This window comes from Peromyscus californicus, unplaced genomic scaffold (assembly GCF_007827085.1).
Source record: "Peromyscus californicus insignis strain IS unplaced genomic scaffold, ASM782708v3 Scaffold_4__1_contigs__length_199733344, whole genome shotgun sequence".
NCBI lineage: Eukaryota > Metazoa > Chordata > Mammalia > Rodentia > Cricetidae > Peromyscus > Peromyscus californicus.
Window position 1 is genome coordinate 184,278,690 of NW_026294562.1, and position 25,251 is coordinate 184,303,940.

At 42.8% G+C, this 25,251-nt stretch overlaps 1 protein-coding gene across 1 annotated transcript; it reads right to left on the reverse strand.

Moving 5' to 3' along the window:
• Positions 1-573: 573 nt before the first annotated feature.
• On the reverse strand, positions 574-25,026 carry LOC128124168 (natural cytotoxicity triggering receptor 1-like). Its single transcript, XM_052760362.1, has 12 exons — positions 24,993-25,026; positions 24,189-24,224; positions 17,003-17,284; positions 11,972-12,253; positions 9,947-10,127; positions 4,634-4,671; positions 4,519-4,554; positions 4,040-4,324; positions 1,991-2,269; positions 1,734-1,781; positions 951-998; positions 574-824 (listed from the first exon to the last, which is right to left on the reverse strand). Exons 1-12 carry the CDS (start codon positions 25,024-25,026, stop codon positions 574-576), a joined length of 1,800 nt encoding a protein of 599 aa, XP_052616322.1.
• Between the last annotated feature and the right edge of the window lie 225 nt (positions 25,027-25,251).

Sequence of the window (25,251 nt, forward strand, 5' to 3'; positions counted from 1 at the left end):
GCCTAGATTCATCCCGAGTTTCTCTCTTTGCTGGGAAGCTCTACCGATTCTCTCCTGCCTAGCTATTGGCTATGGAGCTCTTTGTTAAACCGATCACAGAGACACATCTTTACATGGTATAAACAGATATTCTGCAGCAGCGCAGTGGTTCAGAGCACTTGTTGCTCTTTCAGAGCACTTGGGTTCAATTCCTGGCACCCACATGGCAGCTCACAGCCATCTGTAACTCCAGTCCCTGGGGATCTGACACTAGGTACACACATGGTGCACAGACATACATGCCTGAAAAACACCCATCCACATAAAATAAATAAAATTAGAGAAAAATATGATAAAGACCAAAGTAGTAAGGAAATATTCCCATGGCCAGCACATTGGAAGGTAGCTATTTGTAGGAAAGACCAGAGTGGTTAAAAGTATGGCTTGCAGTCAATAAGCATTGAAGTATGTAAAGCTTGACAGAGACAGCAAGAATTCGCCTACAGTAGAAACTTAGAAGCTTCATCTCACCAGTGACACTACCCCTTCATTCCTGCAATGACCTCTTCCTTCCTCCAGGGGGCAGCATAAAGCTCATATGGTCCCAGGTCCAGGAGTTGCCTTCACTTCCCTCATAGATATTGCATCCCTTTGTTCCTCTTCAAGGGAACGTTGTACTCTCCATCTTCTCCTGCATTCCCATCTTGCTGGTCTGTTGGTCCTCTCTTGATCCCTTTTCCTGCTGAGACAGTCTTCAGCCAAAAGCCATACTAGAGCCGTCAGGACTACGCATGCCAGACCAATCCGAATGAGATTCTGGGTAGTATGATCCCAGAAGGCAGAGTCTGGAGTCAGAAGACAGGGTGACTGCTGACAGAGGCTGCACCCACCCCATCCTCCCTCCTCTGCTTTGCACTCCTGCTTTGCCTTGCACCTTTCCCCAGAGTCTACGCTTCCAGCTGTTCGCTTACCCTCCTGTAATCCTGATTCTTCCATCGTGGAGTCGAACACCCAATAGTCTGAGGATAAGGAAAAGAAGAAGGGATGAGTGAACAGAGGATAGTGTTGGATCCTTCCTTTGAAACATTCTTTTTTCTGTATATGCCCCATGGCATCCTATGGCTTTCCAATGTTGGTCCTCACCCAGAATTCCAAGTCCTAGGGGCTTTATATGGCAATAGAGTAGATTAGTGAAGAGATGGACGTACTCAAGTTTGGATTCACCCATAGCACTAATACATGTGTCCCCATGCCAGACGGAAACTCTGGGGAAGCCTCATTTTCCTCATCTATTCAATGTAATTTTCTTCTCACAGGAAGACAAATTCACACATGACATTTTCTTCACTGTCTGAAGTGAGCTGCCCCCCCCCCATCCCCATCATCATTTCCGTGATGCTTAGGTTTAAATGTCAATTTGCCACACTCTATAGTTGTCTGAAAAGCAAGTTCAAGTTCAAATCTAATTATTTAGATCAGGTTGGCCTATGAGCATGTCTGTGTAGGATTGCTTTAATTATTAATTGATGTGTGAAAACCTAGTTTATTGTGGATGTCACTATTCTCTGGGCATGGTTGGATGAACAGCATAGGACAGGAGAATACTTGATGAGATCAGAAACAGGTAGCATGGATGTGTTTGTTTCTCTCTGTGCTTAACTGTGGATCCAACTTGGGTCCTCAAGCTTATGTGGTGAGCACTTCACCAATAGCCAATTCCCAGGTCCTTTCTGGTGAATTTGGAAGTGACTCACCATGAGAAGAAGTAGGGTCTGTGGGTGCAAGGCTGGTGTTCCCAACACCTAGAAATAGAAAATAATTCATTTTTAAAAAGAATTTTAGGTCTCCTCCTGTATCCTTTATTCCTTCATCTTTCTCTGCCCCTCTGGTATTCCCAAGTGGCTGGTTGGATCTTTAAGAAGCAGGGAACTCTTTACTATCTTTAAAAAAAAATCACTGTCAAGGGTATCCTCTAGGGCTGTGGTTAAGATACAGGTGAGAGTGTCCTTACCTGGGATGAGGAGTGTCACAGGCTCACTGGGGAAAGACCATGTATAGTCACTGTAAGAGCCAAAACATCTGTATGTCCCCCTGTGGGCTCTAGTCATAGGGCCCATGGGGAACTCTGCTTGGCCGTTCCCATATCTTTGCTGGACATGGTTGTATCGTCCTTCCTTGAGCAGAAAGAATTTGCTTGTCCCAGCCACCAGATGGCAGAAGAAGGTCACATTCTCCCCCAAGGTTACTTCGTGCCCTGGGTGAACCTGGAGTTTGGGTGTGTCATACAGACCTGTGGGAGAAGGAGAGCTGGTATATAGAGAGCATTATCACACCCTGACTCCTCAATCTACTGCTTCCCTGTCCCTGTGACCAAATATCACTCCTTGGAATCTGGGCTGCTTCTGCTTCCTAAACTTGTGCTTGTCACAGATAGATCCATTATTCTTTAGGACTGAGGGACTTAGGCCATAGCTTCTGCATCTCTACTCTTTGGCTCTGAATTTGTTCCTCAGGACCAAAACCACTCACATTACCTAGAAGCCTGAAGATGCTCTGCCCCTACCCAGAACCACTGCTTCAGAAACTCTAGGACAGCCTTTTACATTTTAAAAATTATCATTTTTTGATATTATAATTACACCATTTCCCCTTCCCCTTTCTCTCTCCCAAACCTCCTATATACCCCCGCTTGCTCCCTTTCAAATCGGTGGCCTCCCTTTTTTCAGTAATTGTTGTTACATACATATCTGTATATGTATACATATATACATATATATACACACATATATACTTACACACACACACACACACACACACACACACACACACACACACACACACCCCTGTGAACACACGGACTGGCACACACTTGTGCAGAGGCAGTCAACACATGACACCACTACAAAGCATTAGTATCCTTCACCTCTGGAACTTTTCCTTCTCAAAACCAGAAACCTTTATACTATTAAACAACTCCCTTTCTGCCTTCCCAAGATCTGGCAACCTCCCTTCCACATTCTTTGTCTCTGTGAATTCGACTGTTCCAGGTAACTCAGTTAAGTGCAATCAGACAGTATTTGTCTCCATTAGCATAATGTCCTTGGTGTTCAGTCACGTCATAGTGTGTGCCAGAATTTTCTTCCTTTGCAAGGTAGAGTAATATTCCACTGTATGGATATACCACATTTTGTTCATCCATTTATTCACCAAGAGACAGTAGTGTTATTACTTCCTTTTGGTATTATTTAGTTTACTGATTTATTTAGTTTCTCTATTTTTTCCTCTGTGTGATTGTGTGTGGTATATGTAGTGTATGCTCCTGTGTGTGTATCAGTGTGTGTACCTGTATGCTCATGTGTGGAGGCCGGAGTTGGGTGTCCTGCTCTTTCATTCTTCATCTTATTCCCTGGAGACAGGGTCTATAGAACCTACAGCTAGGCTGGTGGCTCTGAGGCCACAGCAATCTGGTGTTGGTCCCTGCCCAGTTCTAGTGTTACAGGCACACCTGACTTTTTATGTGGTTTCTGGGGACTTGAATTCAGTTTCTCATACGTGAACAGCGAGCTCTCTTATTCATGAACCGTCTAACCGGTCACCTTTTAGCTACCGTGTTTAGCATTTAGTAATACTCCCATGAACATGCATGTGCGAGAGCTATCTGTGCTTTTACAAGGTCTCAGATAGTTTTCAAGCTTGGATAAATTTGAGAACCATGTGTGTGGCTACATTTTCTGATGAAACTCCATCACAGGCCAACCTCTTCCTGCCCAGCTTTGGTTCTCTTGTCTATCAGTCCTTAGTCTTACCCCAGCACACAGTGTACTATTTTAGAAACATCTTTCAGAGATCTTGACCTAAGACACATTTGATGCCAGGACAGAGAGCCGACCCTTGTAGTTTACCCTTGTAGGAAGTAGCTGCGATTGGGCACATCCCCTGACTTCCAGCCAAGATAAGCAGTGTCAGAGTGGGGCTTAAAGAGTTTTTGGTATTTGTGAGCACAGGCACTCCCCATGATTCATACCAACATGCCCCTCTCTATAAAAACCAAGACACTCACCAGTAACTACCAGAACCAGGGGATCGCTGGGTTCTGATTGAAGCTCCCCACTCTGATAGAAGCAAGTGTACTCCCCTGCAGTGTGTAAGGTCATTTGTGGAATGAAGAAGTTTACTTTGCTCCTTGATCTACGTGACTCTGGTCTCTTCAAGGCCCAGATGCTTCCTCTAAAGTACAGTTGATAGTCAGAGGCACTCTGAGGCCCCTGGCACCAGATGTACACAGGGGTTCCTTTTGTGACCCTGGTACTGGGTTGGGCCCAGATGATGGGCTTCAGGAGATTCTCTGAAAAGGAACCAAAGGCAGGAGTCCCAGGTGAACCATTACCTATCTACTCTGCTTACCCTCAGCCACCAGCTTGAGGCCATCCATCATAGTGAGGCAGAATGCTCATCTCTGTTTCTGGAATGTTCTCAGATGGACTCTGAGATGAACCTGAGGTGAACGATCCTGAGGCTCTCAAGGGAGGAAGGACTTACGTTTTTCTGTGTTGATCCTCTGGCTCAGACATAGCTCTAGAAAACAACAACAATGATACAATGTCTCCCCCCACTCCTGCTCTTGATTCCACCCCCCCTTTTATGAAGGACTTACGGAGGCAGAGTAGGGCAGTGAGTGTGGACGGCATACCACTGGCGAGACCAATGCTGAACCATGTGTGTGTGTGTGTGTGTGTGTGTGTGTGTGTGTGTGTGTGTGTGTGTGCGCGTGGACCGAGTCCAGTGGGTGAGGGAGATGCACAGGATGTGGTGGGTGAGCTCCAACACCAATCACCATGGGACTTTGACACATTTTTTTTTAAAACAGAAAAAGTCACAGATCTCCGCTGACCTTGGGCTTCAGGCAAAGTTGTGGTTCACACAACACATTTAACCACATTTTGAGTCTAAAAGGTTCCCTTGACCATCATCTGCCCAGTCTGAAACCCGTTTCTTGGTCAACCTTTAATTCATTTGGGGAAGGCATGGGGGAGATTTACAGAGCAAAATGTCTGAGGATTTCCCAAAATGGGAATTTTAACTGTGTGCAACATGCATGTGTTTGGATTTGATGATTGGTTTAATCAGAAAGCAACACTAATGTGTTATTAAAATTTTTGCTATTTTATTCCAGTACAATGCTCTATTCTATTATTTTTATTTTCATGTGCATGTGTGGTGTGCATATGTATGTGAATGTATGTTTGCATGTATATAGAAACATCCATGTACACGTGTGCATGTAGAGGACTGCGGTTGATGCCATGGATCATCTTTGCTCTTCCACCTTATTCACTGAGGCAGGGTCTCTCAATCAAACTCAGAGCTTACCAATATCTCCCTAGATAACTGGTCCTGGGGATTCCTTGCCTCTGCATTCCCAGGCTGGAACTACAAATGGGTTTCCATGTCCATATGATGTTTTATGTGGGTTTTAGGGAGCTAGACTCAGGTCTTTATTCTAGCCTTGCAAACATTTTAATCACTGAGCTATCTCCCCAAACTTATTAGGTGTGTGTGTGTGTGTGTGTGTGTGTGTGTGTGTGTGTGTGTGTGTGTGCACATATCTCTGTATTTTTGGATACAATGTTCCTCAAGAGCCAGGAACTTGCCAATAGGCTAGGCAAGCTGACCCATAAGCCCTAGGCATCCACGTCTTGCCTCCCCAGCACAGTGATCATAAGCCTGTGTTACCACCCTTGGTTTTATGTTTTAGAGATTTCATTTTAAATTATGTATGTCTATGTGTGGGTATGTGCACGTGAGTGTGGTGCCTGTAGAGGCCTCAAAAGGGCATAGGATTCCCTAGAGCTGGAATGACAGGTGGTCGTGAGCCTCCTGACGTGGGTGATCTTCACTGTTGAGCCATCCTCCCAGGTTCTACCTGGCTTTGGGAGATTGAACTGAGGTCCTCATAGTTGGAAGGCGAGCATTTTACTGACTTGTTGGTCAGATTGCTTTCTCTCCCTTTCTCCTCCATTAATGTTGGGGTTTGCTGGTTTACTATGTTGGACACCATGGATCCCTTCTTCCTGTCTCGCTTATCTCTTCCTCTCATGAAATTTATTATTTCCTGTACCCTTGGGACTGAGAGCATCTTTCTTCCTCCTATGTGCATGATACTAATTTTGTCATCTTCCGTGAGGCTTGCTTGGTGGTCATGACCAGCCTCAGTTTGTGTTTATCTTGAAATATCCTTACTTCCTTGTCAACTTCCTGGCAAAACTCTCCTGGATATAGCAACATTAGTTGAGTTAATTGATTTCAAGTCTTGAAATACATCATCCCACACTTTTCTGCCTTTTGGGTTGCTGAGAGAGCTTACATTATTCTGATATATGTGCCTTTATAAATGAGCTGGTGTCTTTCCCTTGTGGCTTTTAATAGTCTTTCTTTGTTTTGTGTTTTTGATATCTTGACTGTATTATGTCATGCAGAGTTCTACTCTGATCATGTCTATTTGGAGTTCAAGATAACTCTTGTGTTTGGATGTCTGGGTCTTTCTCTAGACTTAGGAAACTTTCTGCTCTAAGTTGATTTTATAGGTTATCTAGACCTGTGATGCATTTGACAACGTTCTTGCCGTCTGGTGGGTTCTCAGGTTTTGTCTTTTCATCACTGTTCTACTTTCACTCTAGTTGCTGTGGTAAGTTACCCTGGCAAAGGAAACCTAGGGGAGAAATGGTTTATTTAGCTAACACTTCCACATTAAAATCTACCACAACTGGAGCGTTAAGACAGGAATTCACACCCCATTTTCTCAAACTCACAATTTCTTACATTTTTGGTTGTGAGCATTAGCCTTTAATGGCGGAACCATCTTGCCAGCCCTCATGATTTCTTTAATGCTATAAATGTTTACATAATTTCTTTGAGATTTCCCCAGTTTTATTAGCATATGTTAATTGCATAAATAAAGCTTTTGGTGTGACATTTCCTTATAGGCATGAACTGTTTCGTGGTCCTGAAGATATCCATCCTCTCTGTTACTTTTTATTACCCCTCCCATTTTCTCCTTCCACATCTCTAATAATCCCCATTTTACTTTTATGTCCTTTTCCCACTCCAAATACATATATAATAGAAAATATATGTTTCTGGTGTTTGTGAGACTGGTTTATTTCTTCTAACTTTTTGAAATATAAATTATTGGTTCAATAGTGTCAAATACATTGATAACTGTTACAAGTCAGAATGCTAGCATCTTTTAAAGTTGTAAATGTCAACTTTGTGCCCCAAATGAAGTTGTCATTTAATACAGTTTCACACTTCCCAAATAGGATTGGATTATGACCTTCATTTGTTCTTGTCTTTATATATTTAATTTACATTTGGACAAAACTAATAACAAGACAAAGGAGGGGACTTACTATTGCATGCCTACCAGTTATTTATAATTGGTAGATACACATTAAAAAATCCAAATCCCAGTGTAGATGGGGAATGGGTTTCACAAAGTTCCACCCCTAGCTGAGGAACTGTTTCAGCAATTGATGGCTGCTGAGAGAGGGAGTCAATATTTCCCCTAGGGTACAGTCATTGAGAGGCAGCCCATGTTTCAGTGTATGGCTCTATCTCCAGACATATACTGGTCATACTAACTAGACTCAGTGAGTTTTAAAATACAGTATATGAATTAAGTAAGGGATGGGGGAGTGGTGGTATGGAGAAGGAAGTAATTAAAGGAGTTGGGAGTGGATTTTATCAAAATATATTCACATATGGAATTCTCAAACAGTAAAAATAAAAATATAAAGAAGGGCCGGGCGGTGGTGGCACATGCATTTAATCCTAGTACTTGGGAGGCAGAGGCAGGCGGATCTTTGTGAGTTTGAGGCCAGCCTGGTCTACAGAGTGAGATCTAGGAAAGGCACAAAGCTACACAGAGAAACCCTGTCTCGAAAAACCAATATATATAAAGAAGAACTACAAAGAATAAAGAAGAAAACCTGAGAAGTAAAAGAGAGGTCCTAGCCTGGTGGTGCAGACCTGTTATCCTAGCTACCCAGGAGGCTGAGGCAGGAGGGTTGTGGTGATGCTACATAAAAGAAGAAAGACTCTTGGTTTCAGTTACTCAAGCATGGGCCTGATATGCTCAGAAGGGTTTCTGTCTCTCATGTTCTAAACTAATATTTGTTTAATCTAAAAGAAGCCCAGTGTAAAAGACAACTGTGTAATCTAAGAAGTAGTGTGAATAAAGACCATACTCTGTATATACCAAACAGCACAGCAAATACAATAACAAAAAAGAATGAGGAATTGTTGTCTTAATTTACAGGAGTCTCATAAGGTAGAAAATTATGTTCCTGGCCCTGCTTACTCAGAACAGCACACAAAGCCATAACCACACATCATCAGTCTATACCCACTGAGGTTTCCAACATATTGTGTGTGTGGGTCATTGCTTTCAATGGTCACCACATCTCCCTTCCTCCCACCCCCTCCTCACATTCACACACTTTTTGAGTCAAGACATAAATGTGTCACACATGTGAAATAGGAAATGTGGTAAAATTGAGGTTGTGCATTCAGCTGAGCTTGAAGGCATTGCTTACATTATATGTCCAAAGTACAATATGATTGATTGTAAGCTTATCCTAGAGGTCAGCTAATTTTGAACAGGCTGAGTATATAGGATGTCAGAAGAATTAGTACATAGCTATGAAGATCTCAAAGCACATTATTGATTATAAATTGGACGAGAGTTTGATGTGTAAAGGCAAACTGTAAATAGCATTTCTCAAAAAAAAAATTCTTACAGAGGATCACAAGTTTGAGGTTAGACCAGGCCACAAAGTGAGTTCAAGTCTAGCCTGGACAACTCTATGAAAACTGCTCTTAAAATGAAGAGAGGGCTGGGGATGTAACTCAGTTGTAGAAAACTCATCTGGCATGCATGAGACCTTCAGTTCAACCCCCAGTATCACAAAAGGAGGAAAATAAAAAGGATGTTAAAAAGATGGAAAATTATAATTATAATCAATGGTCTTGGTTTGCTTTCTACAGCTGTAGTAAAACACCATGACAGAAGCAACTTGGGGAGGAAAAGATTTATTTGGCTTACAGGTTACAGTCCGTCATCAGGGGAAGCCGAGGTAGGAACTCAAGGCCGGAACATGGATGCAGGAACTGAAGCAGAGGCCATGAAAGAGTGATGTGTACTGGTTTGCTCAGTTTGCATTTTATTAAACTCAGAACCACCTGCCCAAGGTGGCGCCACCCACAGTGATCTGTGGCCCCCCCACATCAATCATTAATCAAGAAAATGTCCTACAGATTTGCCTACAGGACAATCTGATTGAGACATTTTCTCAATGGACATCTCCTCTTCCCAGATAACCCTAGCTTGTGTCTAGTTGACTGCTCCCTTCCCAAAAAACACAACCCCCCAAAAAAAAACAATAAAAAACTAACCAAGGGAAGGGAAAAATGATGTAGTTATATTATAATCTCACAAATAAAAGAAAAATATATTAAAAAACTAACCCTCATACTAACCAGTAGAGAAGAAATAGCATCAGAGCCACCTAGGACCACACCGTCTGATAACTCTGTGTACTACAGATTTTTTTTTGTCTTGAAAGAAAGGAAGACAAGGCTAATTTTGGCCCATGTTTTCAGAGAGAGTATTCTATTATGGCAGGAAAGCATGTAATAGGAAAAGTTCCATGGGAGTGACAGTGGCAAAGAGCTAGATGGGAACCCAAAGTGAGCATAACCTTCAAAGAGTAGCCTCCAGTGGCCCACATATATCACATCTCCCCAAACAGCACCCTCTGCTGGGGAGTAAGTGTTCAAACACATGAGCCTGTGATGGACACTTTACACTCGAACCTTACATTCTGCAGATGGATCCAAGCTTCTAATGGCTTTTCCTTCTTGCAAGATGTATCCCCACCTGTAGCTCCCAGTGTTTACCCACAGTCACTGTTTGCTCCATCTCTGTCCAGCCAATTCCTGAAAGTCTTCCTTGTGTGATACCCTGTGGCTCTTCCAATCTTCAGCTAGTATCACCAAGAGAACCACAAGGACCAGCCCTGCCACACCCATCCGGATTGAATTCTCCATCATGGAATCTTGCTTGCTGGAGTCTAGAGACATAAGGGAAAGAAACGTGTAATTATTAGCCATGATCCATTCTATCTCACTTCTACATCCCTAAGTAGGGACTCTTTCCCATATACATTGCCCAAACCCGGTCCTAGCCCTTTTTTAATGAGCTCACATATTCACAGTCACCACACCTCTAGGGTGTGTGAGCTAGAGGAAGACCAAGGGTGAGAAGTTGTGGTTCCAGGGAAAGGAGGTGATTATGGGGAGCTGGTGCTTTGTTTTTCTCACCTCATTTGGTCATTTCATTGGCCACCCAACTGTATCTCTTCAATACCTCCCTGTGTCAGGAGCTCTGAATTTTTTCCTTCATACTTTCCTCACCCTACATGACAATTTACGTTCCTCTCAAATGTGGCAAAATAGACACACGGTCACTGCAAGATTTAAGATAAGTTTAGCTAAAACGCGCCTCTGTGGAGCCAGTTGTCTCATGCATGCCAGGCAGGTGCTCTGTCGCTCAACTTCACTCCAACTTCTCATTTCCAATTATTGTGTGACGTTTGTAGACACTGATGCTCAAGTGAGCTACTTATTTTTATTTTTTCACAGGTTAGTTGGTCTCTATCTTTATAAACCAGTTTCCCCCGCCCCCATGGCTGTAATGTAATATGTGAGCTGACAATGTTCAGAAAAATTCAATGTTCAATAATATTCTCCTGTTAAACGAGGGTTTGTCTAGCATGCATAAGTTTGTGAGACTCTGTCTCAGAAAAAACAAACAGATTCCACGACCTAGTCAATTATATGAAATGTGATTTTTTTCCTTTTATCATTATCATGAACATGCATTTTAAGATTTAGTTTGGTTGAGTTCATTATTTCTTTTCTTTAGAGCAAGCAGGTCCTGTATCTTGTTTTAGAAGCCATTTCCTATGTCAGGGTCAAGGTAATTATCTTCTGTGGTCTCCCACAGGATATACTTGGCAGTTAAGCCTCTAATCCATCAGCAATGTGTTCTTGTTTAATTGAACTCTAATTCTTCTGTATGGAAATCCAGTTGTCTCTATGCCACTCATTGAAAAGACCCATCTAGCTTTACAATATTGCAACACATGGCTACCACACTGCACAGCTCACAGCATCACTGGGGTGATGATACTTTTTTCAAAAGACGGGCAGGAGAAGCAGAATGTGGTCAACCCACTCAGCTATCAGCAACTAGTTTCCTCTGCCAGAAATCTCACCTTTTTTTTTTTGCTCCTACAAGTGCAGTTTTATATGTCAACAACATAATAAATGAGTCTTATGATTCAACCTTTATATTCAGTCACTCCCAGTGGATTCTCAAAGTGAATTTAAAGATTACTAGCTACTAAAATAAGTGAATCTGAATGTGGGCCTCTCCTTTATCAATAGACTGAGAAGATGGAGGGATGGTGCAGTGGTTAAAAGAATTTGCTGCGCTTGCAGAGGTCCTGAGTTCAGTTTCCAGCACCCACACTGGATGGTTCAGAATCACCTGTAAATTCAGCTCCAGGGAATCAATCACCCTCTTCTGGCCTCCACCAGTATTGTGCACACACACACACACACACACACACACACACACACACACACACACACACAGAGAGAGAGAGAGAGAGAGAGAGAGAGAGAGAGAGAGAGAGAGAGAGGAATCTTTGAAAACAGATCACAGGTTTCTGAAGGGTATTTTGGAAGACTTCAGAAAACATGTGAAAAATTCATGTGGAGCAAGTGAGAAGCCCCTTTCTCCTCATGCTCCTCAGGAGAGTGAACCTTTACTGCCATACTCCTCTATCTCAGAACACCTCTTCACACTCCCACCTACAGGCAGCATTGGTGGAAAACAAAGAGCTGGGCTGTGATGATCTACCTGTGACAATGATCTCCAGGGCATTACTGGGGGCTGACCACACATGGGGGCTGCTGCTGTGCCAACCATAGCACCTGTAGTTCCCAGAGAAGCCAGCGCTCACAGGACCAAGACTGAAGTTTCCTTGATACTCTTCATGTTGGTGCCGTGGCGATGAAGTGTCTCCCTCCTTGGCCAGTGAAAATCTGCTGAACAGGGTGTGTGCTGAACTGCACTGGAAAGAAATGTTTTCTCCTGGTATCAGCGCAAGGCTTTGATCTGTGGAGAGGACAGGTTTGTCGTATAAGCCTGAAAGAGAAGACATTGAGCTGTTAGCAAAATTTTGTTCTTTAAACAATAATTTTCAGGGGCTGGGGGCAGTGGGTCTGCAGTTAAAAGCACTGGCCGCTCTATCAGAGTGGCGACTGCTTGTAACTTCAGTTCTAGGGGGTTTGATGCCCTCTTCTGGCTTCCAAGGGCACTGCATTCACATGGTCCACTGACATGCACGCAGGCAAAACATCCATATACAGAAAATAATAAAAAATTCAGTTGATGGTGCTGGAGAGAGGGATCAGCCATTAAGAGCACTGGCTGCTCTTTCAGAGGTCCTGAGTTCAATTCCCAGAACCCACATGGTGGCTCACAACCATCTATAACTGCAGTCCCATGGGATCCAATGCACTCTTCTGATGTGCAGATATACATTCAGACAACACACTCATATACAGAAATAAATAAATCTTTTAGCAAGAAAAACAGTTCATTTGAGTAAATTGACTCAAAGATGTTCTCCTTTTGCTATTTTAAAAAATTATTTGCAGCCAGGCATTATGGTTTGTGGATGTAACCTCAGCACTTGGGAGGTGAGGTAGGAAAATCACAAGTGAAGGTTCCTGTGGGATACTGAGTGAGACTCTGTCTCACAAGTAGAAATTTTATGGAATCAAATAAATCTGGGGCATGTGATGTACAACAGGGTTGTTTCCAACCATGAAGACAAAAATGAATACAACTGGAGATTATTATATTAAGTAAATTTAGTCAGACTCAGAAAAATCATGTTTTCTCTCATTTGTGGATCATAGACTTTTATATAGATACATAAATTAATGCATGACTATATGATGTGAAAAGAGAAGCAGTACTAAACACACACACACACACACACACACACACACACACACACACACACACACACAACCCGACAAGAACAAAAGCAAACTTATTGTTTGTTAAGGGGATTGAATCCAGGGCTTCATGTATAAGAGGCAAACACCATACTACTTTTCATTATTGACTTTTTCCCCTAATTTTTAAAGATTTTAAAAAAATTAAATATAATTTGTTATTGATTCTTTGGGGAATTGACATCATGCGCTGCAATCCCGCTCATTTCCCAGTCCTTCCATATGTGCTGTTCCCCCTTGCAGCTCCCCCCAAAGAAAAAAACATTAATTACCAAACAAAAAAACCACAAACACTTCACTCCTTTGTCTTTCCACCTCTCTAACACCTCTTCGCTCATCTTAGTGGCATTGGGAGCTGCGGTGTGTCGCACAGTAGACCCTTTTGTCCCAATGGCTTTACTTGCAGTTGTCCATTGTAATAGGTTGTTGGTCTGGTTCAAGGCCTCTGGCTTTTGGTACACCATCAATACTGGCCCCTCACAAAACTCCTTTTAAGTATCCCGCTCTTGCCCAGAGTCATGGAGATCCCGCAGCTCTGGTTCCACAGGACCAGTCCCTTCATGTGCTCCATAGATGGGGTAGATGTTGGGGTAGGCCAACTCAAAGCACTGGATGTGATACCTGTGTAGTAGCTGAGCTAGTCATTCCTAGCCTCTGCTGGGACCACACCCCTCAGGCAAGGAGCAGAGCTAGCTCTCCTGTGTTCCCCACCATCGGGGTCGGCTCTCCTGTGAGGGTTGTGGCCAGATCTCCTAGGGCCATGTGGGGTGGGGCCAAGTCTCCTGCTGCAGCAGCCAGGGAGGGGCAGGACCAGCGAAGTGTGGGGCCAGCTCAGCATGTCCCTTGGATTTCGACATGCATGATTTGCATTCCCTCCTCCCCCAGGTGGTAACGTGGGCCACAGACATCAACACAGACCCCAGCTGCAGCAGGACCATGGACCCAGACATGGCCCTTGGCAGCAGCTCCAACTCAGATGTCACTCTGGTTCTGGGGCAGGACAGGCCACACAGATCAGTATGGCCCCGGCAGCAGCATGGCCACAAATGGCCGCTCAGACCCCTGGCAGCTGTATAGTCTTTGATGCTAACAGGAGCTACAGACATCAACACAGACCCTGGCTGAGGCAGGCCACAGATGCAGACATGGCCCTCCGTAGTAGTTTGGGCCTGGATGTCACCATGGCTCTGGGTGGCAGCACAGGCCAAGATCAGTATGATCTGGGGGCAGCATGGCACTCAGACACCAACACGGTCTCAGGTGGTGACCCAGATGCTCGGCATCGGCACGGCCTTCAGTGGTAACAGGAGCCATGGACATCCACACAGATCCTGGCTGCTGTAGGGTCACAGACCCAGGCATGGTTCTTGGTAGAAGCCCGGCTGAATATCACCATGGCCCTGGGTGGCAGTTCAGGCCACCCACATCAGCCTCTTCCTGACTGCCTTTGCTTCCTCGGTTCTGCCTCTCTCTCAGCACATGATCGGCTCTGCTTCTCTTTCTCTCCCATTTCTCCACCATATAGTTGCCTTGAGGTGCTGGCAGGGCCTGTGGATGAATTCTACCTACCCAGGCTAAGCAGGGCCAGGCAGGCTTGTGGGTCGATTTTTTTATTTATTTAAATTTTGAGACAGGGTCTTGAAATGTAACTCAGATTCGCTTTGAACTTATGATCCTTCTGTCTCACCTTGAGTGCTGGGATTGCTGGTGTGTACCAACACACCCAATTTTTCATCCCTTCTTGTCCCCTGTCCGTCTCTCCCCTCCTCTCCCTTTCCCTCCCCTCCCATTTCCACTCTCTCTCTCTCCTCCTGTCATCTTCTCCTCACTCCTTCCCTTCCTCTGCCCCTTTTCTGTTTCTGTCAAAAGACTCTCATGTCGCCAGGGCTGACCTCAAATTAACTATGGAGCAATGGATGACCTAGAACTTCTGCTTCTCCTGCCTCCACCTCTGGAATTACTGGGTTACTAGTGTGTATCATCACATCTGGCTTATTTTTAAAACTAAAAAGGTTTTGTGTGTTTATCATGTATACTATGATGTTGTGTATCTATCATGTAAACCATGACGTTTGATACATGTATACATTTTGTAATGGCTAATCAGAGTGAACAGCACATATATCACCTGACACAGTTATGTTTTTTTTTTTTTTGTGGTAAGAACAGTTGAAATACAACATGCATCACCTCTGGTTTTCTTGTAATGACCCATGACCCAGTGTAGTCATGGGAAAAGGAGAAAGGTATCAGGCAATTTCTAAGAATGGAAAGTCCCAGAAAATACTTACCCACACTCTTCAAAACTGTCAAGGCTATCAAAAGCAAGAGAGAGAACTAAATACAATGTGAGATCTTGGATGGGGTCCTGGAGTAGATAAAGGCCATTAGATAGCAACTAAGGAACTCTGAATATACTTTAGATACCAGCTAAGAGAGATTAATATTTATTCATTCATTCTTGATCTTCTCAATCTTCAACATCTTCTTAGTTTTTCTGAACCTAAAGCTATTCTAAAAATATGTGAGGTGGGGAGGATCTGGGAAGAATTGGGGGAGGGAAAAGAATATGATAAAAATGTGTTGTATGAAAACAATTTAAATAAAAATTAAAAAGTATGAACATCATTGAATGCAGAGACTCACAACTGCCCAAGATATAGAGAAAAAAGATGGCTGTGGTCCCAAACATACACAAGATATTTATACCATCCCTGTCTAAGACTCAGGGAACACTGTCCAAAGGTGAGTGGGAAGTATTTAAGAGTCAGAAGACAGGGTGAGGGCTAGTAAATGTCATTTTCTAGACTTGACAGAACCATCCCAATTATTAACATACAACTGTAATTACCTGCATTTGGTCCACACAAGAGCAACCCTGTCAACAGTAGGTCAAGGAAGCAGGGGACTTGGGGGATGAGGGAGTTTTAATCAAGGGCTCTTGCCCTTCATGATGGAATTACTGGCTATTGACAGACTCTGGGAGAGGGGGATCATTGCCTTTAGTTGTGTACCTACCGAGGAGCCCACCAGGCTCCCGACGTTATCTACAAACCCTTAGTAATAGGAATGGCCCTGGTCAATCTCAGTGAGTCACAAAGCAAAATGAATAGAAGTGGGAGTGAGAGTGGTTAGTATGCATTGTGTGCACTGTATGAAGTTACCTACTGACAATTGTGATTAACAAAAGTAAAAACAAAAACCAAAGTCTGGTTCATAGTTCATGTGTTTCCATTCCTTTGGCTATTTGTCCCTGTGCTTTATCCAACCTTGGTCTCAACAATTCTCGCTCATATAAACCCTCCTCATTCTCGCTGATTGGACTCCCAGAGATCCACCCGGGGCCTAGTCATGGATCTCTGCATCCAGATCCCTCAGTAGTTGGATGAGGTTTCTAGCACAACAATTAGGGTGTTTGGCCATCCCATCACCAGATGCCTGAGGGGTCCCCACTGGATCAGGCCCTCCGAATGGGTGAGACAGTTGATTGGCTTGATCTGTTTGGGAGGCATCCAGGCAGTGGGACCGGGTCCTGTGCTCATTGCATGAGTTGGCTGTTTGAAACATGGGGCCTATGCAGGATTGTTTGGCTCGACCTGGGAGGAGGGGACTAGACCTGCCTGGACTAAGTCTACCAGGTTGACCTCAGTCTGTGGGGAAGGCTTTGCCCTGGAGGAGATGGGAATGGGGGGGGGCGTTGGGGGGAAGGTGAGGGGGACGGGAGGGGGGGAGAACAAGGGAATCCGTGACTGATATGTAGAACTGAATTGTATTGCAAAATAAATTAAAATAAATTAAAAAAAAAAACCAAAGTCTGCTCATTAAGACAAAACTATCTGAAGGCCAGGTTCCCAAGATGTCTCCTTACCTGTCACCACCACCTCCAGGGGTTTGCTCCGCTCTGACCAGTGGTACTTCGTCTTATACTGACACTGATAACCTCCTGCCATGGTTGTATTCATGTGGTTGATGATGAATTCAGCCTCCTTCTGAAGTCCTAATTTCTTCTCGATGACTGTGTGTGTGGAGTTTTTCATCAGGGACAACTGATACAGGAAGGCTTCGGGTATTCCCCGGCAGAGAATCCTCACAGAACCATTCCAGGGAACCACAGGACTTGTGGCAGCAGATATGGTAGGAATGGGAAGTTCTGAAAGGAAACAGAGCCTAGGCTCAGATGGCTTGCAGAAGCTACTTTATTTCATCTGTGTTGGGGGCCATGAGTTAAACTGCAAAGGACCTATAACCATTTCAATTTAAAATAGTATTGTTGTGTCTGGAGATAAATCTCAGTTGATGAAGTGCTTGACTTGCAAGCTCTGTGCTTGGATTCATTTCTTTTTCTTTTATATGCATTGGTGTGTTGCCTGCATGTGTGTCTGTGTAAGGTGTCAGATCTTGGAGTTACAGACAGTTGTGAGCTGTCACATGGGTCCTGGGAATTGAACTGGGATCCTTTGGAAGAGCAGCCAGCACTCTTAACCATTGAGGCATCTCTCTAGCCCCCTTGATTTGCAAGAATGAGCACCTAACTTTGCCTCCCCAGAACCCATACCAACAACCGGAAGTGGTGAGGTGCACTTATAAACCCATTTTGGAGGCAGAGACAAGCAGATTCCAGGGCTTTCGGGCCAGCCAGGCTAGCTTAATCAGTGAGCCCCACACCAGTGAGAGATTCTGCTTCAAAGAACAGCAGTTAATGTGGAGACTCATGGTTGCCTGTGATGCTGATAATTTGTGAAGGCTGAGTGTACAGCCCTAAATGGGACACTTAAACAACCTCCTGTAAGTCTCAGGGAACATAATTGGAAAGTGTGTGGAGAGTAAGTCAGAGGTGGAAGATAGGGAGACGAGCTGTCAAATGTCATCTTTTGGGGCTGACATGGCCAATGCAAACATATTTCACAGCAGCAGCAGCTGCCAACAAAGAGCCTGCAGAAGACAGCTTGTCAAAAACTAATGAAAGATGGGAGAAGAGCCCACCTGGCCTCACCCCTCTTTGCTGAATTATTGATTACTAATGGATTCTGAGGGAGGGGTAGGCATTATCTTGAGTTATGTACCCACTAGAGAGTCCAGCAGGCTCCAGTGGATGCCTATAAACCCATAGTTACTCAGGAGGCCCTGGTCAAACTCATTGGGCCATACACACACACACATACAACGCCCCCCTACACCAAAAAGGCATGAACATGTGAAAGAGACTTGTAGGGAAGAAGTGGAGGGTAAGGGGTGTAGGAGGGAGGTAAGAGAAGGTGTGGGAGTGTCATCAATAAGAATTCACTGTATACGGGTATGAACTTGTCAAAGAACAAGTGTAATTAAATATTTTTAAAAGAACAAGAAGGTGGACATCACCTGAAGGGGAACAACAGCAATTTTGTCCTGTGTCCACTATATGCACACAAATGTGCATGCTCACCTGCACATGCATGAACAACCCTCCCAAAGAAAGCAGTTGTTTTAGGGTATATTTCATACATTGAAATATATACAGGGTTTTACTATGCAGTTTCAAACTCACAACCATTTTGCCTCCCAAGAATTTGGGTTACATATGTGTACCACCATTGCTAGGCTTTTTTAAAAAAATGACTGTTCATGTTAATTTAGTTGCATTGATTGCTTCATCATGCTGTACAATCATCATCACCATTTATGATGGTTTCACAACCTCAGATAGAAACCCTGTAACCATGAAGCAGTAAATTGCCACTCTCCCTTAGTCAGCATCTGGACTTCAAACCCATTTCTTGTCTCCAAGTACCCCAAATAAACAAAATTATAAAAGAGATATGTGTGTGTGCTTGCATGCACATTTGTGTATACTTTATAATGCATACATACACACATACATGTATAAATACACACATATATATGTATCTGATAGAGGAATGAAGAGTTCTGAGGGCCAGGGCCAGGTGACCTGGAACTGGAAATGGGCAGATCCTGGTGCTGAGTCCAGGACCTCACAGGGAGCCAGAACATGTTAGTTATCTTCCTGGCTTTACTGTTGATTGCCTTGAGCAAGTGACTTTTGCATCTTTAAGACTTTATTCTCAGCTTTTAATCATTGTATGGAATAGGCAATGGGGGCACTCAAAGCCCTCAGATTCCCTTCATCGTGGATGTCTGCTCCATGGGTGCAGCTGAGTTGGTGGAACGCTTCCTATCACACAGGAAGTCCTGGGTGTGACCTTTGGTGTCACAAAGCCAAACCAAAACTAAAATGTAAGTACTATATGCTCACTCTCATATGTGGATGTTTAGAAGGGTGATTTTAAAATTCTTTTTCATTTTCACATGTGCATTTAATACATTTTGGTCATTTTCATTATCCCCCATTTCTCTCTCTGATCTTCCTGCTCTGTTGCCGAATTCACTCTTGTCAAGCAGCCCTTTTGTACTTTGATGTCTACTTTTTTCCTTCACCATGTGGGTTTATTTCATTTTTTATTTTTAATTATTTTTTCATTTATTTTACATACTGACCACAGTTTCCCCTCCCTCCTCTCCTCCCATTCTCTCCCTACCTCCTATCTATTCCCTCCACATCCACTCCTCCTCCATCATCTCCATTCAGAAAAGGGCAGGCCTCCAGTGGGGATGAACAAAACATGGCACATCAAGTAGAGGCAAGACCAAGCTCCTCCCCCCATGCCAAGGCTGGGTGAGGTAATCCAGCATGGGGAACAGGTTCCCCTAAACCTGCTAAGCACCAGCTGATAAACACCTTCAGTTATATTGCAGGATACAAGATTAACTAAAAAACTAGTAGCCTTTCTACATAGAAGTGGTAAATGGGATAAGAAAGAAATCAGAGAAACAACACCCTTCACAATAGCCACAAGTAATAGAAAATATCTTGGGGGTAACTCTAACCAAACAAGTTAAAGACCTATATGACAAGAACTTTAAGTCTTTGTTGAAAGAAATTGAAGAAGATATCAGAAAATGAGAAGATCTCCCATGCTCATGGATAGGTAGAATTAACATACTAATAATCGCAATCATACCAATAGCAATCTACAGATTCAATACAATTTTCATCAAAATCCCAACATAATTCTTCACAGACCTTGAAAGAACAATACTCAACTTCATATGGAAAAACAAATAATCCAGGATAGCTAAAACAATCTTGTACAATAAAGAAACTTCCAGAGGTATCATCATCCCTCACTTCAAACTCTACTATAGAGGCATAGTTACAAAACCAGCTTGGTATTGGCATAAAAACAGACATGTGGACCAATGGAATCGAACTGAAGACCCTGACATTAATCCGCATACCTGTGAACACCTGATTTTTGACAGAGAAGCCAAAACTGCTCAATGGAAAAAAGAAAGCATCTTCAACTAATGGTGCTGGTATAACTGGAAGTCCACATGTAGAAGAATGCAAATAGATCCATACCTATTGCCCTGCACAAAACTCAAGTCCAAGTGGATAAAAGACCTCAACAGTTCATAAATCCAGTTACACTGAACCTGATAGAAGAGGAAGTGGGAAGTAGCTTGAATGTGTTGGTACAGGAGACAACTTCCTGAATATAACACCAGTAGCACAGACACTGAGATAGACAACTAACAAATGGGACCTGCTGAAACTGAAAAACTTCTGTAAGGTAAAGGATACTGTCAATAAGACAAAATGGTAGCCTACAGAATGGGAAAAGATCTTCACCAACCTCACATCTGACAGGGGTGATCTCCAAAATATATAAAGAATTCAAGGACTGAGACATAAAAACCCAAATAATCTAATTAAAAATGGGTACAGATCTAAACAGAATTCTCAACAGAAGAATCTCAAATGACTGGAAGACACTTAAGAACTGTTCAACATCCTCACTCAGGATGATATTTTCTAGTTCCTGTCATTTGCCTGCAAATTTCATGATGTTGTTTTTTTTCACATCCAAGTAATACTCCACTGTGTATATGTACCACATTTTCTTTATCCATTCTTCAGTTGAGGGGAATTTAGGTTGTTTCCATGTTATGGCTATTATGAATAATGCTGCTATGAACATAGTTGAGCAAGTATCCTTGTGGTATAATTGAGCATCCTTTGGGTATATGCCCAAGAGTGGTATCATTGGGTCTTGAGGTAGATCGATTCCCAATTTTCTGAGAAACCACCATACTGATTTCTAAAGTGGCTGTGTGGGGTCTTGCCCCACTGGGAACTTAGGTCACCCCTGAAGAGGTGGCCTGGAGGTGAGGAAAGGTAAGTGCACCACTCGCCAATTTCCCAGCCTTCCTCTTACCTGGAGACAATCAGATGCAGTGGGGAGTCAAGTCAAGCAAGAACTCGTTTATTGTTAGGCAGTAAGCCTCTTTTATAGAAGAAAAACCTCAGAACCCTAGGAGGAGGTGGAAGGAACCAACCAATCATTTTAAAGTTTACCCTATACTCATTTCCTTGTTTAGGAGTTGTTTATGCACTGACATCATCTCCTGATCTTTGTATCTTATCTCAGCTTAAACAACTTGGGCTAACTTCCTCTCAGCACCATCTTTGTAGCTCATGCATGTCCCACAGTGGCTGTACAAGTTTGTACTCCCACCAACAGTGGAGGAGTGTTCCCTTTGCTCCACATCCTCTCCGACATAAGCTGTCTTCAGTGTTTTTGATCTTAGCCATTCTTACAGCATAGTCACTAGGGAAATGCAAATCAAAACAACTCTGAGATACCATCTTATACCTTTCAGATATAGAAAGAAACAGTAATGACAGCTTATGTTAGAAAGGATGTAGAGTAAGGAGAACACTCTTCCACTGCTGGTGGGAGTGAAAACTTGTACAGCCATTTTGGAAATCAATATGGCAGTTTCTCAGAAAATTGGAAATCAATCTACCTCCAGGCCCAGCTTTACCAGTTTTGAGCATATACCCACAGGATGCTCAGTCATACATACCACAAGGATACTTGCTCAACTGTGTTCATAGCAGCATTATTTGTAATAGCCAGAACTTGAAAACAACCTAGATTCCCCTCAACCGAAAAATGGATAAAGTAATTTGGTACATTGACACAATGGAATATTACTCAGATGTAAAAAGCAATGACCTCATGAAACTTGCAGGCAAATAGAGGAATTAGAAAAAAATTATTCTGAGTGAGGTAACCCAGACTCAGAAAGACAAACATGGTATGTACCCACTCATAAGTGGATATTAGGAGTAAAGTACAGGATAACAAGCCTACAATCCACAGTCACAGGAGGTTAGATAATAAAGAGGGCCCCAAAAGGAATGCACGGTTTTCCCTGAGAAAGGGAAATAGAACAGATCTCCTGGGTAAACTGGGGTTGGGGTGGGGGTTGGGGTGGGGGATGGGAACATGAGGGATTGGGTTGGGTGGGCTGGGCATGGGAGGTAGTTGGGGGCAGGATGGAGTGAGAAAGTAATGAAAGAGAAATCTTGATAGAGGGAACATTTGAGAGAAACCTGGTGATGTCTTCTTTTGACCCACCAATTTTCATCAGAGTTTATTGGATGTGTGTGGGATGCTATTTAATGGCATGTGGGTGACTTAGCAGAGACTACACTACTGAAGAAAATGACATCCCTTCCCCAGAACCCATTAACTGCCCATAGACCCACAATGAGGTTTGTGACTACCTCCATGATTTCATATAGTTAAAACAGCCAAGTAATTTCATACCTGATCCTAACACTCAATCAATTAGTCATTTAGAAGATGTTGATAGAGTACTTAACGTATACCTGACATCACATTTTGTCCTGTAGATACAAGATTAAATAAACAATGATTGATGATGACAATAATTTGACCTGAATATAGAATAATGGTCACTAGAGGGAGTGGGGACAGGCACCGGCTGAAAAATAGGCAGTTCATTAAATGCTAGTCGTCTACACTGTAGTCACAGTTAGATGACTACAGTTTTCAATAATCTATTATATATTTTGTGAATAAACAGGTGAGAGGAATTTGAAAAGCTCTAAATACAATATACTAAGGTAAAAGGCAAGGATAGATATTCAAGGTTGTCCTCTGACCTCTACATGCATGCTGTAGTATTTCATATGTATGGAGATATAAATATTAATTAATCTGGTTTGCTTAGCACATGTGATCTGAATACATTGAGTATTTTATCACATTGTACCCTGTAAATCTGTGCAGTTGAGATCCCAAGTACATATGTGTGGCTCTGTGATCAACAGTGTCAAGTTGTAGAAAAGGAGACCAGGTGACTGGTGTGGAAGTTCAGACAGGGAAGTGGAGGGACTGTGTGGGAGGTGTGCATAGGTGGGATGGAGCGCTGTAGAGAGAAGGGGCGTTACAGGAAAGGCTGAGAGTTGATAAACGCACAAAGTGAAAGATAAACTCAATGAAGGTAAGCATGGGTGAAGAGGGGAAGAGACAGACACTCTGGAGGAGCAGATACAAGCCAGGAAAAGGAAGGTGGGAGGCAGTTTAGAACATTACACCTAAAACAGATCTGAGGAGCTATCAGAGGGAGATACCTAGAATTGTGTCTTAAGCATACAAATAACTCAGTCTTTCAAAGGATTCTGGAGAGAGAACACATGGTAGGTGAGGGGTTCACATGTACTAGGAGACCAAAACAGGAGTCAGAGTGAAAAAATATACAGAATTTAACCTGATTACTGCTTCCTTCAGTTTAAGTCAATGCTTACAAGGCTGTACAATAGAGCTAGAGTAGACTGACTTCCTCTAAATAGGTGAAGTAAACAAACCTTGGTTTTGGAGAAAAAAAGGAATCAACACTCAGAAGGATGTTAGGCAAAATCAACTCTTATGCTTCCTCTTATGAATATTCAGTAGAACACAGGTCTTTGTTAGACACGCAGCTAGCAGAGGCCAAGGCTGTATCTACAGAGGGGCCTGGGGTCCCCTTAATGAGATAACACAGTGATGGAAACAGAAAACAATAGAATGGGAGTAGAAGGGGAGTTTACTTGGGCTTCAGACTATCTTTCCAATATTCTACTCCACAGCTGTAGTGAGTAGTATTTAAGGTGTTGTGACAGTCAGGACTTAGAGGGCACTTACCTTCTTGTGCCCAAATTGTCTGGCCCAGGAAGACTGCTGGAAGAGAACCATTGGTAAAAATTTAAACTTCCAATATCCAAACTCTGATACAAATCTCCCTGCATAATGAGTTATGGAGTAAATCTGTATATATGTAAGTATGTATGTATGTGTGTATGTATGTATGTATGTGTATATGTGTCTGTCTACCTATCTATTCATTTATCTACAACCTATCTATTATCTATATAGCTATTATCTATAGTAATTTCAGTTATCTCTCTATAATCTATTATCTGTCTACTATGTATGTATGTATGCATATATGTATGTGTTGATCATCTCTACCTACCCATATAGGTATTATCTATTAATTGATAATCTTTTATCAGTTATCTGCAATCTATCAATCAATCTGCCAGTCAGTTTCAATCACTGATTTATCACCTCTATAGATAATCTAGTTTTGTCTGTGTTGTATCATTTCTGTCTAGCTCTAGCTTTCAAATGTATGTCTGTATATCCACAAGAATATTTTTTTCCAAAAACAAACACACCTTGAGGGTCACCCTTACATTTTCAGTCTCTCTGTCTCTACCCTGCAGTCATCACAAAACCCAGACAGTATGAAATGTATTGAATAGAGGCAAGCAAGCCCCACAAGATTCTAACAGAGACCCAGTTACTACCACCTCAGCAGAATGATAAGGAGATTAAACTATCCTTGGCTGCCACCAAAATCAGCTAGCTTTTGTGTTAAAAGAGGTTCTAGCTTTTGTGGGAGCTCTGTCTTTCTTGCTAACCCAGTTTCATTTCAGGACTCACCGAGACACAGGAAGGTGGTGTCCTGTGGAGCCATGATGTTGATATGTCCTCAACTTCCTGTCTGTGTGCATTCACAGACAACAGATACTTTTGAGACTGTAGGACTCACAGGATGTGCGAGGTCTGAGTTCCTGACCACAGGATTTCTACATCTTTTGCTCCATAGGCAAATGGAACAGTTCCTTTTTGAAAAGTTCTCAGCTGCTCTTGGGTGGACTTTTAGAAGAGACCAAGAATCCTGTTTATATTTCAGACATGA